This window comes from Ovis aries, chromosome 8, assembly GCF_016772045.2.
Source record: "Ovis aries strain OAR_USU_Benz2616 breed Rambouillet chromosome 8, ARS-UI_Ramb_v3.0, whole genome shotgun sequence".
Taxonomy (NCBI): Eukaryota; Metazoa; Chordata; class Mammalia; order Artiodactyla; family Bovidae; genus Ovis; species Ovis aries.
Genome location: NC_056061.1, coordinates 49798873 through 49818113, shown reverse-complemented (window position 1 = coordinate 49818113; position 19241 = coordinate 49798873). Strand labels below are relative to the sequence as shown.

Sequence of the window (19241 nt, the reverse complement as noted above, 5' to 3'; positions counted from 1 at the left end):
CCTATTTTGTGGAGAGGGGAGCAGCTTAGCAGTGTGATGCAAAAGCAAGTATTTGAATGTTAAGCTATTGATTTCTAAGTTATAATCCAGTTGAAACATAACACAGATACATGTAAAAATGTTTTAGGTTCATAAAATAATTACAACAACAATTCACAGGAAAATTGCTAGTTAGCTTTACTAACTTTACAACTTCCCCCTTTTCTGTCATAGAAACTATTAAAATTAACACTTTTGATTTGCATCTGTCATTTGTGATATGAAAAAGGAAGTGCAGACATTGTCACATTGTCTTAGAACAAGGTCAGCTTTTTGTTATTTGCTGTCCACCGCAGCCTGTAAAGACTAAAGAAACCTGGAAGGATTTGTAAATATACATATTACTTTGGGTGTGTCTAGTAATAAATACATCTTAAATCTTTGAACTACTTATCCATATAAGACTGGAGAAAATTATTTTACTATTTCATAGTATTACCTAGAATAATGAATGAAGATTAACTTTGCAGATAAGAAATTTGTAAGCAAAACTGAAATTTCTTAAGCTCATGAGTAACTTGTGCTGTATTATTATTCCATTTTGCACAGTGCCTTGGTAACCTAGCCAAGGATTTTAGGTCTCCTAGTAGTTCTCGTCAGATCAGGAGCTGGAAGAATGAGGCCTACTTTTGACCAAACATAGATCAGAAAGAATTGGTTTCAGCCGGTTGGTAGGAAATTTAGGGGGATAGGCAGCAGCAGAATCTGTCTACAATCAACACGGAGCTTCAGCATTTCTTCAGGTAACAAGAGGCTGAACATAGATTCTTTTCCAGTGATAAAAAATCAAACAGTAAATTTAATGGGACAGACTATTTTTTTAAAATATGCTTTTTGATTTTAAACATGCTTTCTCTTATCTCATAATGTCATTTATATAATTAAATTCAATAAATTTGTTTTTAGCAAAATGTACTCATTAAAGTGCATGGGATTTGATTTCCAAGAAAATATCAGGGTGGGAAAATGAAGAAAAAATGGCCTTTGGTTTTTATGTGTTCCTTTCACTAGTATATTCAAGGCTGTAGTATATTTAAAATTGATCATTTATCTTTGTCTGCTTAACAGTAAAACTAGTGTTTTCTGGACGATACATTGGTGTGTGTGTATATATATATACACATATATAAACTTTCATGAGTAAAACTTAGTTTTAGAGCTGTTTTCTTAATGTTAAAATTAAGCAAGATTTAATCTCATACTGAAATATTTCAGCTCTTCCTTTAAAACTTTCTGTGTGTTAAGATTCCCATATATTCTTTGTTATACCTCTTAAGTCTCTTTATTCTACTGTTGTTGTTCAGTTGCTAAGTGGTGTCCAACTCTTCATGAACCCATGGAATGCAGCACGCCAGGCTTTCCTGTCCTTCACTATCTCTCGGAGTTTGTTCAGACTCATGTCCGTTGAGTCAGTGATGCAATCTATCTCATCCTCTGCCACCCTCTTCTTTTGCTTTCAATCTTACCCAGCATCAGGGTCTTTTTCAGTGAGTCGGCTCTTTGCATCAAGTGGCCAAGGTATTGGAGCTTCAGCATCAGTCCTTCCAATGAATATTCAGGGTTGATTTCCTTTAGGATTGACTGGTTTGATCTCCTTGCAGTCCAGGGGACTCTCAAGAGTCTTCTCCAACACCACAGTTTAAAAGCATCAATCCTTTGGTGCTCAGCCTTCTTTATGGTCCAACTCTCACATCCATACATGACTACTGGAAAAACCATAGCTTTGACTATATGGACCTTTATTTTACTATACAATGTCATTAATTATTCTTGAGCTTTTGTTTTCTTTTACAAGTTCTTCTAGCAATCTCTGCTATTTTTTGTAACTTATTTCCAAATGTCTTGTTATAATTACATAATATTGATATAATCCTATGGTGAAGCTTGAGCTTTCAACTAATAGCATTCTGGTAGACCTTGGCTTCTCTAATATCTGAATTAGAGAAGAAACCAGAAAAAGATACTAAAGCCTTCTTGGCAGTGAAGAAGTAGTAATTCCTAAGCATCCAAGAAAAAAGATCCGATAAAAAGGATCTAATAAGGAGCCACAGACCTGAAGGACACAGTACACCATACTTTGCTGGTTTGCCACATTGAAAAAGTGGAGTATTCAGATTGACTGGTGGTGTCTCACAGCCCTTCTTTTGATGTGAAAGCTGACAAGTGTAGAAGTGATAAGAAAAAGTGACATGGAGAAAAGGTGCCACAGCAACCCTGATTATTGTTGCAGGCACGGTGGTTAATACAAGAAGCAATCAGATCTCTGAGCAGCCCATATTCATGCACAGCAAGAGAGTCAGTGATAAAGAGACCAACTCTGGTCTCTGGATAGCTAGTAGTTCACTTGATACTCTTGAGGGTTTAGAGTATCTCTATGGAGTGGATGTGGGGTGGCATTGCCCATACATGGGGATTAGAGGAGGGGTAAATAGCCACTAAACTAGAGCTTGAGGAATCATATATGGGAGATAAATAGACATGAAAGGAAGTAGAACATAAAAGATGGGTACAAACTGGTACCTATCTTTCAGGAGTTCCTTAGGGAACCACTCTGAAGACACATCAGTAGAAAAGTAAGTATTCTGGAAGGATATAAAGTAATGGTTCAGTGAAAGCAGTGTTCTGTAAGATTTATATTTCTTCTATCATAAGGTGCTTCTTAGAATTATGACGAAATGTTCAGTTATGTTTTCTAATATATCACCTGTTAAAATGGTTCTTTGAGTTGGACCTCTGTGATTCTTTTTAATCTTTTTTTTATCTTCAGTTTTATAACGGGAAATTTGAGAAATTTTTCTTTATACTCTTTCAGGATGTGGAGAATTATATAGAACATCATAGATTTGTGTTAAAAAAAAAAAAAGAATGTTAAAGGTTTAAAGGGCCAAACTTCAGGTGTCTGGAAATCTCTATGTAGATTTTCCCAGTACAGTCATCTTTCTTGTATTCTCTCCCTCTTCTGGACGGCATTTGTCCTCTCTAGGCTGTGTGTGTGTTACTTTTCAGCATGAGGGTTTCCCATTGTGGTGTGGAGTGTATTAAATTTGGCAGCAGATGGTCTGTAACTAAGGACATTTTGTGTTTCTGTGGTCCAGGCCAACTTTCCTGTCTTAAGTATTTTCTTGGAGGCTGTAGTGTTCTGTGGTGAAAAGGCATGAGTAGTCAGTTCAACATTATGGACTTTTTGCTCCCTCTCAGAACCTGGGTAATTATTTTTGCCCTATTTAATATGAAGATATCCAGTTAGTGACTGTTGATTCTAATATGTTAACTAAAAATTTGGAGGCTCATTTTGAGTTGACATAGATCGGTCTTCCCAACGAAGCATTATGGTCCTCTTAAGGATATTTTGAGCTGTAGATAGGAGCCTTTTGATGTAACATTTTTTGGTGTTGATGCTTATAAAAGTGTTCCTTTGGTATGTATTTTCAGGGAATAAATGAGCTAATTTATAGCAGGGGAAAGTATGAATCAGATTAGCTATTAATAGTTCCTCTTGCAGAAAAATAAGAATAATTAAGAGCATGCATTAATCAATATGCAGTCAAGTAGTGAACTTTATGTACATTGTAGATATAGTTTACCTTTACTGGTATTAATTATTCAGATTTCCTGCAAAGTTATATAGATACATACTTGAGTTTTATGAGATTATGGTTATCTAAAGATTTACTGTCCACCGTATTGCACAAACACTGAATTAGTTTACAAATAATATTGACCTACATCACTCAATTCCTATTCCTATCTCATTGAGTGATGCAGGTCAATATTTATAAATTAATCTCAGGTAACTTCTTTAAGTAGTAAAGCTTTTTTCTTTTGTTTGCAATGTAAATCTATTGTAATTACAATTGTTTAAAATGGATATGCAGTCTGATTAATCTAAAAAATAAGCGGGGTAAACTTGATGTAATGGCAGTTAAAGTGGCACGGATTAATATTTTATGGGTAATATCAGCAATTCTGGTTTCCTGTTATCTGATAACTTCATATACTAGAAACCTCTGGAGCTTTGACCAGAGGTGGATGATGGTAAACCAAGTTGTCATTTTCCCAAATAGAGATTGTAATTGTTTTCCACTTATTGTTGGTATATTTCTTTTAATAAATCTAAAATTAGTCAAAAATTCTAAAAATAAACTAAGTTTGCTAAATTCTATCAGTGAACTTAACACATTGTAGCTACCCTATCTGTGATGGTATCCAACAGAATGACCTTTCACTTTCTTCCTCACCTCCTCTCATTTCCCCTTTTTGTTTTCAAAGAGAAACTGGTAATCTGGGTAGATTCAAGGCATCTTTAAGAGAGAATGTCTTGGGGAGCCCCAAGGAACTGATGAAGTTGAGTGTGCCTTCCTTAGTGTATGCTGTGCAGAACAACATGGCTTTTCTAGCTCTGAGCAATCTGGATGCAGCGGTGTACCAGGTAGGTGGTAATCAAAAGTGCAGAATCTTTAAAAAACATGTTTTTATGGTGAAAGGATTTTTATTAACCCTTTATCTCACTATCAAATATTTTTCTCAATTCTGTTAATGATACCAGATATATTTGTGTCAGAGTCTAATGTTAGCTGAGTTGATTAGTTCATTGTTTTGTTCTTAGGTGACGTACCAATTGAAGATTCCCTGCACTGCTCTATGTACTGTTTTAATGTTAAACCGGACGCTTAGCAAGTTACAGTGGATTTCAGTTTTTATGCTGTGTGGGGGAGTCATACTCGTACAGTGGAAACCAGCCCAGGCCACAAAAGTCATGGTAAGAAACAAAATGCTTCATGTAACTAAACTAGGAAACTTTTTAAAGTCTTATGCACTTCAGACAGTCACACTGATGCATGGAGCTTGATTATATTTCTTTGAGTGAAAATAACCTTTGCCTTACATATATCCTTTTTCCCCCCTCAGGAAAATGTTATTGTTAAGGAGAGGTATACTGGCTTCTTTTTTTTTAAGAGGAGAATATGCATAAAATACGTTAGAGATGGATGGTATCTTAAACTCAGTATAATGCCCCTCCTTCATTTATGGATAACAAAATTGAAGTAACTTCAAAGAGAGGAAGTAACTTATCCAAAGTTCCACAGTTAACAGCTAACCTGTGACTCAGATTGTGCAAACTTCCACACAGTGTATATGTTCAGAACTTCTAGGCCTCTTTTAGACGTTTTCTCAGAAATACTGGGCAAAGTTTTCTCCATCTAATTTTCATGTTCTCCTGAAGTCACAAAAATTTTTGCTTTGTATATATAACCACTGTCAACAATTGGGCTTATAGAGGGGTAGTAGTGGTTTTCCCGATAATTGATAACTAAAATAGGGCAAAAGGTGCCTTCACGTCTGTTAGTCCAAGAATTAAATATTAAGGTTTATACCTGATTTTTTTAAAAAAGTATTATATGCTTTAATTGCTTGTTTTCCCAAAGAGAAGTAGGAAGTAGAACCACAGTGGAGGACCTGAAGGTCAGGAGCTTCCTTCTGTATATGCTTCCCAAATGAGAGACCATGGGTTCTCCCATCCAAGTACTAACCAGGTCCCACCCTGCTTGGCCTCCAAGATCAGAGGAGTTCAGAGTGGTAGGACTGTAGGGGGCCCATGGTCTTTTAGGAGCAGAGGGCAGCCAGGGAGGTATGCAGAGCTTGTGAAAGTAGAAAAAGTCAGCTTTTTATGTACTTTCTGGTCTGGTGGAAGAATTTTTTTTCTCAGAAAGTGAGTTTTAAGTTAGTTTTTATTGTCTTTACATGACGTTTAAATGTGCTTATATTCTTGCTGACATTTCAAACACTGATCAAATATGTACTGCACTGTAACTCGGATGTAGACCACTGGAGAAATAATGTTTTGGGAAATAATACAAACACTTAAAAGTTAAGTATGAACTTCCAGGACCACTTTACATGTTTAGCAAATGTCCACCTCACATAGGTAATATGTATGAAAAGCTTAGTGAACTAAAGCAGAGAATTCGACTACTGGAGCACTCTAGAAAGTTCTTTCGTATCTTGAACGGAGTGCAGCTTCCTGTAACTGCCTCTTGTTCCCTGCTCTCATCAAGAGTAACTCAGATCCCTGCTAGCTCCACATGATGGTCCCTGGAATGTCTGAGGACAGTGTCACAACCCTACCCTCTGTCTTTTTCTGTCCCCCTATTGAGGGAACCTTGTTTCTTTCTATAATATGCCTTCTGGAGACTTTGTGATCCCTGGCTCGTGCCAGTGCTGCCTTGTATTTCTTTTCTGGATGCCTTTATCCATTGTTTTTCCTCAGTATGTCCCCAAAGCTCATACCATCTCCAGATGTTGACTGAATAGTATGGGTTGTGGTGGTGGTTTAGTTGCTAAGTTGTGTCTGACTCTTACGACCCCATGGACTGTAGTCTACCAGGCTCCTCTGTCCATGGGATTCTCCAGGCAACAATACTGGAGTGCGTTGCCATTTCCTTCTCTAGGGGATCTTCCCGAGCCAGGGACAGAACCCGGGTCTCCTGCATTGTAGGCACATTCTTTACCAACTGAACTGAGTTGTAGTTCACGAATTACCTCTAGACTTGTTCAGTCAGCCTAAGGTTATATCAGGGTGTTTTTTTTTTTTTTTTTGGTTGGAGGTGGCTATCCATTCTGTAACTGATTATATAGCCACATGTAGCTGTTTGACACACACACACACACACACAGTTTTTCTCAGATGTGTTTTGTGCAGCAGGCTTTACAAACACACACACACACACACACACACACACACAAACACACAGAGTTTTTCTCATATGTGTTTTGTGTGGCAGGCTTCTAAGCCAAAGTGCAAGATGTGTTTATATTTATTAAGACCATCTTGTTAGCTTTGGGTTAATGTTCAAGCCTCTAAGGTCTTTCCAGTCCTTACCGGTTGTTAGCTTTTTCTTGAAATGTTATTATGCTTTCTGCAGGTGCAACACATATATCTTCTGGGTCTTCACTGAAACTTTTAGACAGGACAGGATCAGAGTTCTGTGGACATGCCTTTAGATCTCTCTTTGACTATTTTTTTCTTCTTGCTTAAGAAACATTTGTTATCTCTCTCAGTTTTCATGAATCAGGAATTCAAAGGTGCCTGAGCTCTGGCTTCTTTTAGACATTCTGGTTTGAGGGGTCTCATTAAGAGGCTGCAGTCAAGATATCAGCCAGGGCTGCAGGCAGCTGAAGACTCACCTAGGCTGAGAGGAGCTGTTTCTCTGGGTGGCTCATTCATATGCCTGGCTGGTTGATAGTGGTTGTGGGTCTAGCTTGGTTTTATTCTATTTATTAGCACTTTGCTATATAAGCATTCACTCAGCTATGAATAGAACTAGTTATTCTCATTCCATTTCTCTTAGTAACAAAAATACTATGCAAATCTGTCAGATTTCTCACTGAACATTCAGTTCAGTCACTCAGTTGTGTTCGACTCTTTGCGACCCCATGAATCACAGCATGCCAGGCCTCCCTGTCCATCACCAACACCCAGAGTTCACTCAGACTCATGTCCATCGAGTCAGTGATGCCATCCAGCCATCTCATCCTCTGTTGTCCCCTTCTCCTCCTGCCCCCAGTCCCTCCCAGCATCAGAGTCTTTTCCAATGAGTCAGCTCTTCGCATGAGGTGGCCAAAGTACTGGAGTTTCAGCTTTAGCATCATTCCTTCCAAAGAAATCCCTGGACTGATCTCCTTTAAAATGGACTGGTTGGATCTCCTTGCAGTCCAAGGGACTCTGAAGAGTCTTCTCCAACACCACAGGTCAAAAGCATCAATTATTCGGCACTCAGCCTTCTTCACAGTCCAACTCTCACATCCATACATGACCACTGGAAAACGATAGCCTTGACTAGATGGACCTTTGTAGGCAGAGTAATGTGTCTCCTTTTTAATATGCTATCTAGGTTGGTCATAACTTTTCTTCTAAGGAGTAAGCGTCTTTTAATTTCATGGCTGCAGTCACCATCTGCAGTGATTTTGGAGCCCCCCCAAAATAAAATCTGATATTGTTTCCACTGTTTCCCCATCTATTTCCCATGAAGTGATGGGACCAGATGCCATGATCTTCGTTTTCTGAATGTTTAGCTTTAAGCCAACTTTTTCACTCTCCTCTTTTACCTTCATCAAGAGCCTTTTTAGTTCCTCTTCACTTTCTGCCATAAGGGTGGTGTCATCTGCATATCTGAGGTGATTGATATTTCTCCCGGCAATCTTGATTCCAGCGAGTGCTTCTTCCAGCCCGGCGTTTCTCATGATGTACTCTGCATATAAGTTAAATAAGCAGGATGACAATATACAGCCTTGACGTACTCCTTTTCCTTGTTCCATGTCCAGTTCTAATGGTTGCTTCCTGACCTGCATATAGGTTTCTCAAGAGGTAGGTCAGGTGGTCTGGTATTCCCAACTCTTTCAGAATTTTCCACAGTTTCTTGTGATCCACACAGTCAAAGGCTTTGGCATAGTCAATAAAGCAGAAATAGATGTTTTTTCTGGAACTCTCTTGCTTTTTCCATGATCCAGCGGATGTTGGCAATTTGATCTCTGGTTCCTCTGCCTTTTCTAAAACCAGCTTGAACATCTGGAACTTTACGGTTCACGTATTGCTGAAGCCTGGCTTGGAGAATTTTGAGCATTAGTTTACTAGCATGTGAGATGAGTGCAGTTGTGCGGTAGTTTGAGCATTCTTTGGCATTGCCTTTCTTTGGGATTGGAATGAAACTGACCTTTCCCAGTCCTGCGGTCACTGCTGAGTTTTCCAACTTTTCTGGCATATTGAGTGCAGCACTTTCACAGCATCATCCTTCAGGATTTGAAATAGCTCAACTGGAATTCCATCACCTCCACTAGCTTTGTTCATAGTGATGCTTTCTAAGGCCCACTTGACTTCACATTCCAGGATGTCTGGCTCTAGATTAGTGATCACACCATCGTGATGATCTTGGTCTTGAAGATCTTTTTGTACAGTTCTTCTGTGTATTCTTGCCACCTCTTCGTAATATCTTCTGCTTCTGTTAGGTCCATACCATTTCTGTCCTTTATCAAGCCCATCTTTGCATGAAATGTTCACTTGGTTATCTCTAATTTTCTTGAAGAGATCTCTAGTCTTCCCATTCTGTTGTTTTCCTCTATTTCTTTGCATTGATCACTGAGGAAGGCTTTCTTATCTCTTCTTGCTATTCTTTGGAACTCTGCATTCAGATGCTTATATCTTTCCTTTTCTCCTTTGCTTTTTGCTTCTCTTCTTTTCACAGCTATTTCAAGACCTCCCCAGACAGCCATTTTGCTTTTTTGCATTTCTTTTCCATGGGGATGGTCTTGATCCCTGTCTCCTGTACAATGTCACGAACCTCCGTCCATAGTTCATCAGGCACTCTATCTATCAGATCGAGTCCCTTAAAAATATTTCTCACTTGCACTGTTTAATCATAAGGGATTTGATTTAGGTCATAGCTGAATGGCCTAGTGGTTTCCCCTACTTTCTTCAATTTAAGTCTGAATTTGGCAATAAGGAGTTCATGATTTGAGTGACAGTCAGCTCCTGGTCTTGTTTTTGCTGACTCTATAGAGCTTCTCCATCTTTGGCTGCAAAGAATATAATCAATCTGATTTTGGTGTTGACTATCTGGTGATGTCCATGTGTAGTCTTCTCTTGTGTTGTTGGAAGAAGGTGTTTGCTATGACCAGTGCATTTTCTTGGCAAAACCCTATTAGTCTTTGCCCTGCTTCATTCCGTATTCCAAGGCCAAACTTGCCTGTTATGCCAGGTGTTTCTTGACTTCCTACTTTTGCATTCTAGTCCCCTATAATGAAAAGGACATCTTTTTGGGTGTTAGTTCTAAAAGGTCTTGTAGGTCTTCATAGAACTGTTCAACTTCAGCTTCTTCAGTGTTACTGGTTGGGGCACAGACTTGGATTACTGTGATATTGAATGGTATTGAACATGGTAATGATATTGAACATTATCTCTGTGGAATTCCCCTCATCATGTAACTAGGAATCCTTTCAGTAAGACAGTTTGGTATGTTGTCTTCTTATTGAAGCCACACTCTGTGTGTGTGTGTGTGTGTGTGTGTGTGTGTGATGACCATTAGACTTTTTAAGCTCTACAAGTCATCTGTTCTGTGATTTTGCTTGTATTCAGTAACAACACTGCAGTCACATTAGTTATTAGCAATGTTCTAAGTGCTTTACACACATTAACTCACATATGCCCACACCAATCATATGAGATGTGTGTCTTTATTTCCATTTTCATATGAGGAAACTGATAGGCAAAGAAGCTTAGGAGTGCATCCACAGTGACCTTCCTTGATCCCAGGCAGTGTGGCTCTAGAGTCTGTGCTTTTGTTAAGTGTACTGGCCTGCTTTCAACATCTCAAGCTGCTGTTGATAATTTCTGCAGGTTTTCCTCCCTTCTGCCTTTCTGAAAACCAGGACAGTATTTGCCCAATTCAGATTTTCTGGCATAGTTTCCATGCCCTAGTAATCTTCACAGACATAGTGAACACTACCTTGACTTGCTACTGTTCTTGGTCAAGATGCTTCTGAGTTTAGGTAGGTGCTTTTATGACAGCAAACCACACATCTTGGACTTAACTTCCCATTCACTCATTCATTTAAAATCATTATTCACAGAGAAAGTGGAAACTATATTTGGGTAACTTTTATTTTCTTGCCCTCTAATAGAATGTCATTTAGCCAAACAAACACTTTTTTCTTCTCTTTTAAAGGCCTTGAAAGATTTAAAGTATTTTTGTAAGCCTCCACTTATTCTGAGTTTTCAATTTTTTGATACTAAAATTCCTGGTTGGTTCCTCTTGGTTTTGTATACTGTAGTTTTAATTTTTTTTCTTAGTGTTCCTATAAAATAAAATGAGAATTCATCTAAGGTGCCCTTAACTAGTGACACCCGACTTCTTTACTATTCATGAGAATCTCATTCTTATGAAACTCTTATCCTTCTTGAACCATCTTCCCACTAGCTATGGAATATCTCTGTTTTATTTCTTTGAATTTTCATTTATTCAAGACTGGAGCTCAGGTCTTCTTAACTATCCTGTGTTTGGCTGTTGCTCATCCTCTTAAAACACTGCCCTTAAGTTTCCATGACTTCTGCTTCATTGCCTGGTAGTTTATCAGTTAGAGCAGTCAGTGTCTATCACCATTTTTCCTAACTGTAGAGATTAAACTGGCAGAAAAGCCAAGAATTTGTCAGACATTATATTTAGTAGCTTGAGCTTTCTAGTGCCCTTCCATTATTTTTTCTCATCTCTATGCCAGTCTTATAGTTAGGAAAGCATACATGTTTATCCATTGTAGTCTATAGCAGTGGTCCTCAAAACAACAGTGTGCATCAGAATTAACAGGAAGGTTAAACAGATTATGAGGGTGGAGGCTAACAGTTTATGATTCGGTAGGTCTGGGGAATGCCTGTCAATTTTCATTTCTAACAGGTGATGCTGCTGCTGCTGCTGTTCCAGGGACCATACTTTCAGAATCATTAGTTAATAATATCTTGTATTTCTTCTTTTATCTTCATGCAGATATTTTCTCTCTCAGGTCCTTAAAGTAATACTGTCCTTATATAAGGCTTATTTGTTTTGAACAAGGTATGTGCTTATCACATTAAAGGATTGAGACACGTGACTGTAGTTTCTGAGTGCTACCACTCAGATAATATTGATCTCTGAGAAAAGACTGATGAAAGCTCCTGAGGATTAGTTTAGGAAAGAGGAAATAAAGTTGAAACAATAGGTTGGGGGTTCATATACCTGTATCTGTTAGCAAAGTATTATGAATATATATACATGTTAATCTCTTACATTAGTGACCTGTTTAAGAATCAGAGCTGTGTGTCAGCTTCCTCTTTATTCATTTAGTATCTAAAATAGTGTATATAGTACATAAAAGTCATGCTATTAATATCTGATAAAAATTCAGTAAAGCTGGAAATCTTACAAGTCCTTTATCCCATAGGTGATAGGGAATAAAACAGGTCAAAGTGTCATCATTTCCATGATTGATCCTATAAGGGCTTGCGTTATGGTGGTGTCAGAAGTTAAAGCTGCTTGCATGCTAAATTGTTGCAGTCGTGTTTGACTCTTTGTGACCCCATGGACTGTAGCCCACTAGGCTCCTCTGTCCGTGGGATTCTCCTGGCAAGGATACTGGAGGGGTTGCCATGCCCTCCTCCAGATCTTCCCAACCCAGGGAGCGAACCCGTGTTGCTTGTCTCTTGCCTTGGCAGGCAGGTTCTTTATTTACCACTAGCGCCGCCTGGGAAGGCCAACAGGTGGTTGACGATGCACAATTCTGTGCTTGGGTGCCACTGTTATTAGGAAGAAGGTACACATGGTTATCAAGCATTTATTGTGGCTGTGATTTGACCAGTATGTTTTTAACTTAATTCTTTTGTTTGTCCCTGGGATGGCATTTTGTTTGGTCCTGTCTTATTCTCTGGAAAATGTGTCTGATACACATACTTTCAGTAGAACTATAAACAGATTTTTGTATTCATTTGTTTGGTCTCTTGGATGAGTTGTATTTTTAGTTACTAAGAATAACTTTTAAAACATTACTATTGCAGGTGGAACAGAATCCACTGTTAGGATTTGGCGCTATAGCTGTTGCTGTATTGTGCTCAGGATTTGCAGGTAAATCATAAAAGCACCACTTTATTCAGTTGTCAAATTGTTTTTCTAGGAAGCATGTAGTAGTGTTAACTCAGCTTAGATCTCAGTCCTTACTCATTTTTGCAGTTATCTAAGAATGTATTTGTCATCGTTCACTATCCCCAGTCCATCTAAGAACCCCAAAATAAATGAAAAAAGTCCTCTGAAAATGGAATAAGTTAGCCATCAGAAAGCTCAAGTACTTTTCTATTTTTCTGACACTGACCTCAGGCTAGATTCAGCTGCTTTAGGTTGCTAGTTACCAGCTTGCTATCTGTATTTCCCTGGTAATCTCAATTTCTTCCTCTGCTTCAACAGATTAGGAATTATGGAGTAGGGAGGAAAGGGAGGTGGAAAATACCTCAGAAAACCTAGTACCCAGAAGTAAGAGCCAAAAAGGGAGAGAAGAATCAAAACCACTAATATCAGATAAACATGGAAGTCTGGACTCACATGTGTGGGGAAAAGCAGTCCTTCACTGAATCAAGAAGAGACAAAAGTATGAGTGTTAAGTGCAATATAAGAAATGAGATGTTTTAGAAATAGTTCCTACAGAGAAGAAACTGAAAGGGTTTATTAGTTATAGCTATACATCTTTATTATTTATTTGTGCTATTTCAAGAGTTAAGACTATTTTTTTATTTTGATAAGAGGGGAAAATCTAAATTTAGGAATAAACCTAATGACAGCATTATGCTAGACTTTTATTCTTAAACAACAAATCAGAAACAAAAATTGACTTACACTTGGAATAATATACTGTTTGATTTTTAGCACTATTTTGAACAGTTAAAGTGTGTCCAACATTCTGTTTAGTTCAACCTCTCAGTACACAAGTGAGGAAACAGTAGGTGGTTTAATACCCCTCTATGCTTGGAGTAACTGAGAACTGAATAGTTAAATGGTTTTTCCAGATGAGGAAAATCAAAGTTAGAAATAGGAGTAGCCATTATGTTCGTTTCCATTCTGTGGCTCTTTCCAACACAGGTTCATCAAAGAAAAAAATCTTGGTTTTCATTTTAGTTGAGGGGTACTCCAGTGGCTGAGTCCCTAGCGTTTGTAACAAAACTCTTTAATGTTCTTGTTAAACACGCATTCATTTTAAGTACAAAACTTAGAGCTGTGCTATGTGACTTTTTGAGGGAGAAGTTATATGCTCTCTTGGAGTACCTAAAAAGCTACGGATCATCAACCGCAGAAAAACGCACATATACACAAAACATATTGTCTAGTTAGGGAATTCATGCTCCTTCTGACAGTGTGTATGAGCTTGGCCTGTGGACCCCTGCTTGAAAGGAAAGTGGCTTCACTCAGCAAGTTCTATTTAAATTTTATTTTGGTTGTGTTACTTATTCTGAAAAAAATTCCTGGTGGTGATTATATAGGTTATTTTGCAAAGTGGAGAGTATTCATCATTAAGCAGATACTATAGGAGTATGATTCAGATAATTGACTCTTAACAGTATAGTTTTCTAGCTGACCACACCAAGTGTTTCAGTGGCATTAGTAGACAGCTTTGGTGATCTAGCTCACTGCTATAATAAAGGCAGAAACCTAAGAATTTCTCATTAAGTGTGGGTTAGAAAGCTCCCTCTTGGTTATTAATTCTATATGCTTTGTAAAAACAAACTGGTAATATTCAGTGTGCCATGTGTCATAACCAGCATAATAAACATGCATTAAATTAATGTGAAATGTTTCGTTTCCTAAATCATATACTTTATATCTTTAGATTTTTATTCTAAATGAAAGACATTTTAATTTCTAATAATATCTATTTCATATTTGCATGCTTAATTTTCTTTCAGGAGTATATTTTGAAAAAGTTTTAAAGAGTTCAGACACTTCCCTTTGGGTGAGAAACATTCAGATGTATCTATCGGGGATTGTTGTGACATTAGTTGGCGTCTACTTGTCAGATGGAGCTGAAATTAAAGAAAAAGGATTTTTCTTTGGTTACACATATTATGTCTGGTTTGTCATCTGTAAGTATCTAGGAATTAAAGGTTCTAGGTAGATCGTTTTTTAAAAAAATATAAAATATAATAATATAGTATATATTATGTAATATAAGTTAGATGTCTTTTAAGCCTTTATAGCATTTTAAAATTGTTCCTTTGATACTGAGAATACTAGGTTGAAAATGTAATTTTGATTTTATTGACTTACTTTTGTGGCAAAGCTATCCCAAAGCAATTTTTGCCTTCACAATCAAAAGTACCTAATGTGTTAGCAATAAGTGTGTACAGTTTAGTAGTAGAGTACATAGCCCTTTGGGTATCTGAAAAACAATGTTTCGTAGGAATTACGACTCACTTTTAGTACAAACTCTCTCAGATGGCTGCTTCTAAGGAAAATAGCATTTTCCTAGGTAAATTAGTATGGCATCTCTGAGGATGAAAAGTGCCCCACTGTCAAAGAATGTTTCATATGAGTGTTAAGATTCTCTTTCTTTCTGTACACAAGTCCTTGCCAGTGTTGGAGGCCTCTACACATCTATTGTGGTCAAATACACAGACAATATCATGAAAGGCTTTTCGGCGGCAGCTGCTATTGTCCTGTCTACCATCGCTTCAGTGATGCTGTTCGGATTACAGATAAGTATGTTTTAGTTTGTACTGTAAGTTTTTAACAGGGAAGAGCTTCTCATTTCCTTGGTTCATCTTTTATTAAATATGGCAGTTGCTTATAGTGTTAACAGAAATTCCTTAGTTTTGCTATCATTTATCCTGGAAGTACAGCAGTTCATATATGTGTGGAATGTGGGGTTCACGGTACTTAGGTTATTTAAATGGTTCCAGAGCTTAAACCAAGGGTGTTACTTCTGTGTGAGAGTGAGCAGGCTACTCAGTAGGAAGAGCATTTTTGCAGTCAGGGCCTTCCTGTTTCCCAGGTATTATCTACAAGACAGCTTAAGTGCTTCAGTGTGAATACAGTATGACTAGGTACACAAGGAAAGAAACAGAAGGACCTGAGGAATTGATTGCTTACCACAGGGAATTACAGTAAACTTGACTGTTTTTTTTTTTTTTGAGGAAAAGAATAGTAAAACTTCTTTCATTTCCCCCTTAGTTTGTACCTTCCTGTTTTAGACTTGGGTATAAACTGCTTTTGAAACTACAAATCTAAATTTTCTTTCATAAAGCTATCTTTATTTCATTTAATATGTAATTAATAAATTCATTACTGTAGCTGGCATTATGGCACCTCCTTTATGCTTGTCCTTCTAATATAATTTTCCCTAGCCATATCCACTATTAGTTGGCTTCTGAATTATTTAAGCAGAGATACTGACTTATCAGTTATACCATAAACTAACACATGAGGAAAACCTGTCGAATATCAACATTCAGTAAAAGAATCAGATCTGGCCTATATTTACATTTCATTTTAAAACTGACTTTTGTTATAAATGCAAATAGAAGAACATCAATGTTGTACATATCTTAGAAAAAAAATTGATAGTATGGTTCAAATCTTGCTTTTACCATTTATTAGCTGAACAGCCTTGGGGAAGTTACTTAACCCATGTCTCAGTTTCTGTGTCTGTAAATTGGGAACAAGATCACCCATCTCCTAGGGTTATTTTAGGTGAAGTGCTTATTCGAACAGTGCCTGGCACACAGGTGTTCTGTATAGAGGCAGCCGCTTACCACTTCTAGGCCCTCCTTTAGATGTTTTTTCTTCTCTTATTTTCACTTTGCATTTTGATCCCTCTTTATGCTCAACAGATCCCTATGCCTGTACTCCTAATGAATATCTGGGAACAGTGTAAATGCTTTCTGGTCAGTGTTCTGGCTGACTGATGTCAAGGAACTTAAGAATGTCTTAGCAATCTTAGTTTCCTATTTAATTTACCCTCTTCTCCCCTTTCTGAAGGAAAAAAGCTAGTCTGTCTTAGGGATGAATTAAAATCCATGGCTCGATGTCATTTCTCTGCATGACATTTTTTTTAAAGATAGTAAGACTGTGCCATTGTACTCCCTAAGATAGAATATGGCTTAGTTTTGAACAGAATATACAGTGTGACACAAATATTTAGTTATATAATGCCTACTTTGGGCAAGTAATTCAATTATGTCCTGATTTTCAGAATTAAGATTTAAAAAAAGGTTAGCAGAAAATGTAAGTTTACTGATTAAATCACCACCTCATTTGCTACTCAGGAATCCTCAAAGGTTTGAATCATTAGTCACCTAACTTTTTGAATTTGCTAACTACCTCTTATTCTAAACTTTAACTCTAGTATCATGGAAAATCCATACTCCCCTGCTCTTTCAGTCAGCATATAGGGATGCTGGTATGCTCTTGGTCAGTGACCCAAGATGGTGATATGTGTGTTCTTGAAAAGTGTGTAGTCAGTGATTGTCACTCCCTTGACTTTACCACGTTTTTTTGCGGTGGGGGGGGGGGGGGGGGGGGGGGTGGCGCTCGAATTGATTACTTTTCTAAACCTTACCATCAAAATACAGAACACTTAAAATTTATTTTCCATATTTATTTTCCATACAATCTGATAGTGTAAACCCACAGTTGAAAGTCTTCAAAGTTTTAAACTGATCATTATTACGTAGTTTTAAGGGCACAAGTACAGATTAAGCTCTTTTTTTTCCTTTCCAGCACTCACCTTTGCTCTGGGTACTCTTCTTGTTTGTGTTTCTATATATCTCTATGGCTTACCCAGACAAGACACTACGTCCATCCAACAAGGAGAAACAGATTCAAAAGAGAGAGTCATCGGTGTGTGACTTTAGCCCCAAAAGAGAATCCTACTAAGACTAAACCATTTATATTAAACTAGAGCCTTAAGTCAATTTCAGAAGGTAGATTTAAAAAACAAAAACTGTTGGCCTAAGAATTAAGAAGAAAGCTATGTGAATGAATTGCAGAGTTTTAATGCGACCTGTTTGGAATCAACCTGTTTTAAGAATGAAGGATTTTTATTATTGTATATATAATAATGTATATATAAAAGTATGGAGATGATGTGGTGTTTAAAAAAAAATCATGCGAGGCTGCAATATTCAATTAATGAGGTTTGGGATTATGTTAAAGGTTAAAGTGCCAAAGCCATTTCTGTACTAACTGTTCTCTTGTTCAGGTACCAGGGGAGAAGGGTTGACCCCTCCTTATTCTCCAAGGCATGTACAGTATTTAGTCCCAGCAGCAATGAACCTAACTTTTTTCTTACAAAAGGGAGGCAAAAACAAGACAGGCTAGTTCAGAAACAAACTGAATGTGTAACTTCAACTGAATCTATTTAGAAACTCAGACAATGATGTATGGGTGGTGACTGAATACCCCTTTAAGTGCTGTCTTTGTGCCATTCATTGTCTGGATTCATATTTCTTTGCTGTTAGAGGATATACTTTTCTTCAAAAAATATTTCTAATGTCACTTTTGTACTTTTTTTAATAAAGTATGTAACTGTCGGGCTCTCAATAATTTGTGAAATTTCAGTGTTTTTTAAAAAAATTTCTATGATATGGGAAAATTCAGCAATAAACTTAATTTATTATATGAAATCGGTTTGCTCACTACTTGTATTGTAGATATGACCATTAAGATAATACTTAAGCATAAACACAAGCCCAAACCATTAAATTTTTTACTTTCTATATGTGGACTTCTATCAAGTTGCAAAAAAGGGCTATAAAGCAACTCTGCTGCTGCTATTGTTATCGCTTCAGTTGTGTCCGACTCTGCACAACTCTAGCTAGCATTAAACAACAAAAGGAATTTGTAAGACTGTAGAGCTCTAGGCTGGATCATCGAAAAAGCAAGAGAGTTCCAGAAAAACTTCTATTTCTGCTTTATTGACTATGCCAAAGCCTTTGACTGTGTGGATCACGATAAACTGTGGAAAATTCTGAAAGAGATGGGAATCCCAGACCACCTGACCTGCCTTTTGAGAAACCTGTATGCAGGTCAGGAAGCAACAGTGAGAACTGGACATGGAACAACAGACTGGTTCCAAATAGGAAAAGGAGTACGGCAAGGCTGTATATTGTCACCCTGCTTATTTAACGTATATGCAGAGTACATCATGAGAAACGCTGGGCTGGAAGAAGCACAAGCTGGAATCAAGATTGCCGGGATAAATATCAATAACCTCAGATATGCAGATGATACCACCCTTATGGCAGAAAGTGAAGAGGAACTCAAAAGCCTCTTGATGAAAGTGAAAGGAGAGGGGAAAAAGTTGGCTTAAAGCTCAACATTCGAAAAACTAAGATCATGGCCTCTGGTCTCATCACTTCATGGGAAATAGATGGGCAAACAGTGGAAACAGTGTCAGACTTCATTTTTTTGGGCTCCAAAATCACTGTGGCTGGTGACTGCAGCCATGAAATTAAAAGACGTTTACTCCTTGGAAGGAAAGTTATTACCAACCTAGATAGCATATTAAAAAGCAGAGACATTACTTTGCCAACAAAGGTCCGTCTAGTCAAGGCTATGGTTTTTCCAGTGGTCATGTATGGATGTGAGAGCTGGACTGTGAAGAAGGCTGAGTGCCAAAGAATTGATGCTTTTGAACTGTGG

General features: G+C 37.6%; 1 protein-coding gene across 1 annotated transcript in view; it reads left to right on the top strand.

Annotated features, from left to right (window-relative positions):
• Positions 1 to 18223, top strand: part of SLC35A1 (solute carrier family 35 member A1) — a 31469-nt gene extending 13246 nt beyond the window's left edge. Inside the window, exons 3-8 of the mRNA XM_004011288.5 lie at positions 4309 to 4468; positions 4646 to 4798; positions 12614 to 12680; positions 14507 to 14683; positions 15165 to 15299; positions 17319 to 18223. Of these exons, the coding sequence (XP_004011337.1) occupies positions 4309 to 4468; positions 4646 to 4798; positions 12614 to 12680; positions 14507 to 14683; positions 15165 to 15299; positions 17319 to 17446 (820 nt within the window). The 3' untranslated portion in view covers positions 17447 to 18223. The remainder of the gene's footprint in view (positions 1 to 4308; positions 4469 to 4645; positions 4799 to 12613; positions 12681 to 14506; positions 14684 to 15164; positions 15300 to 17318) is intronic.
• Positions 18224 to 19241: the final 1018 nt, after the last annotated feature.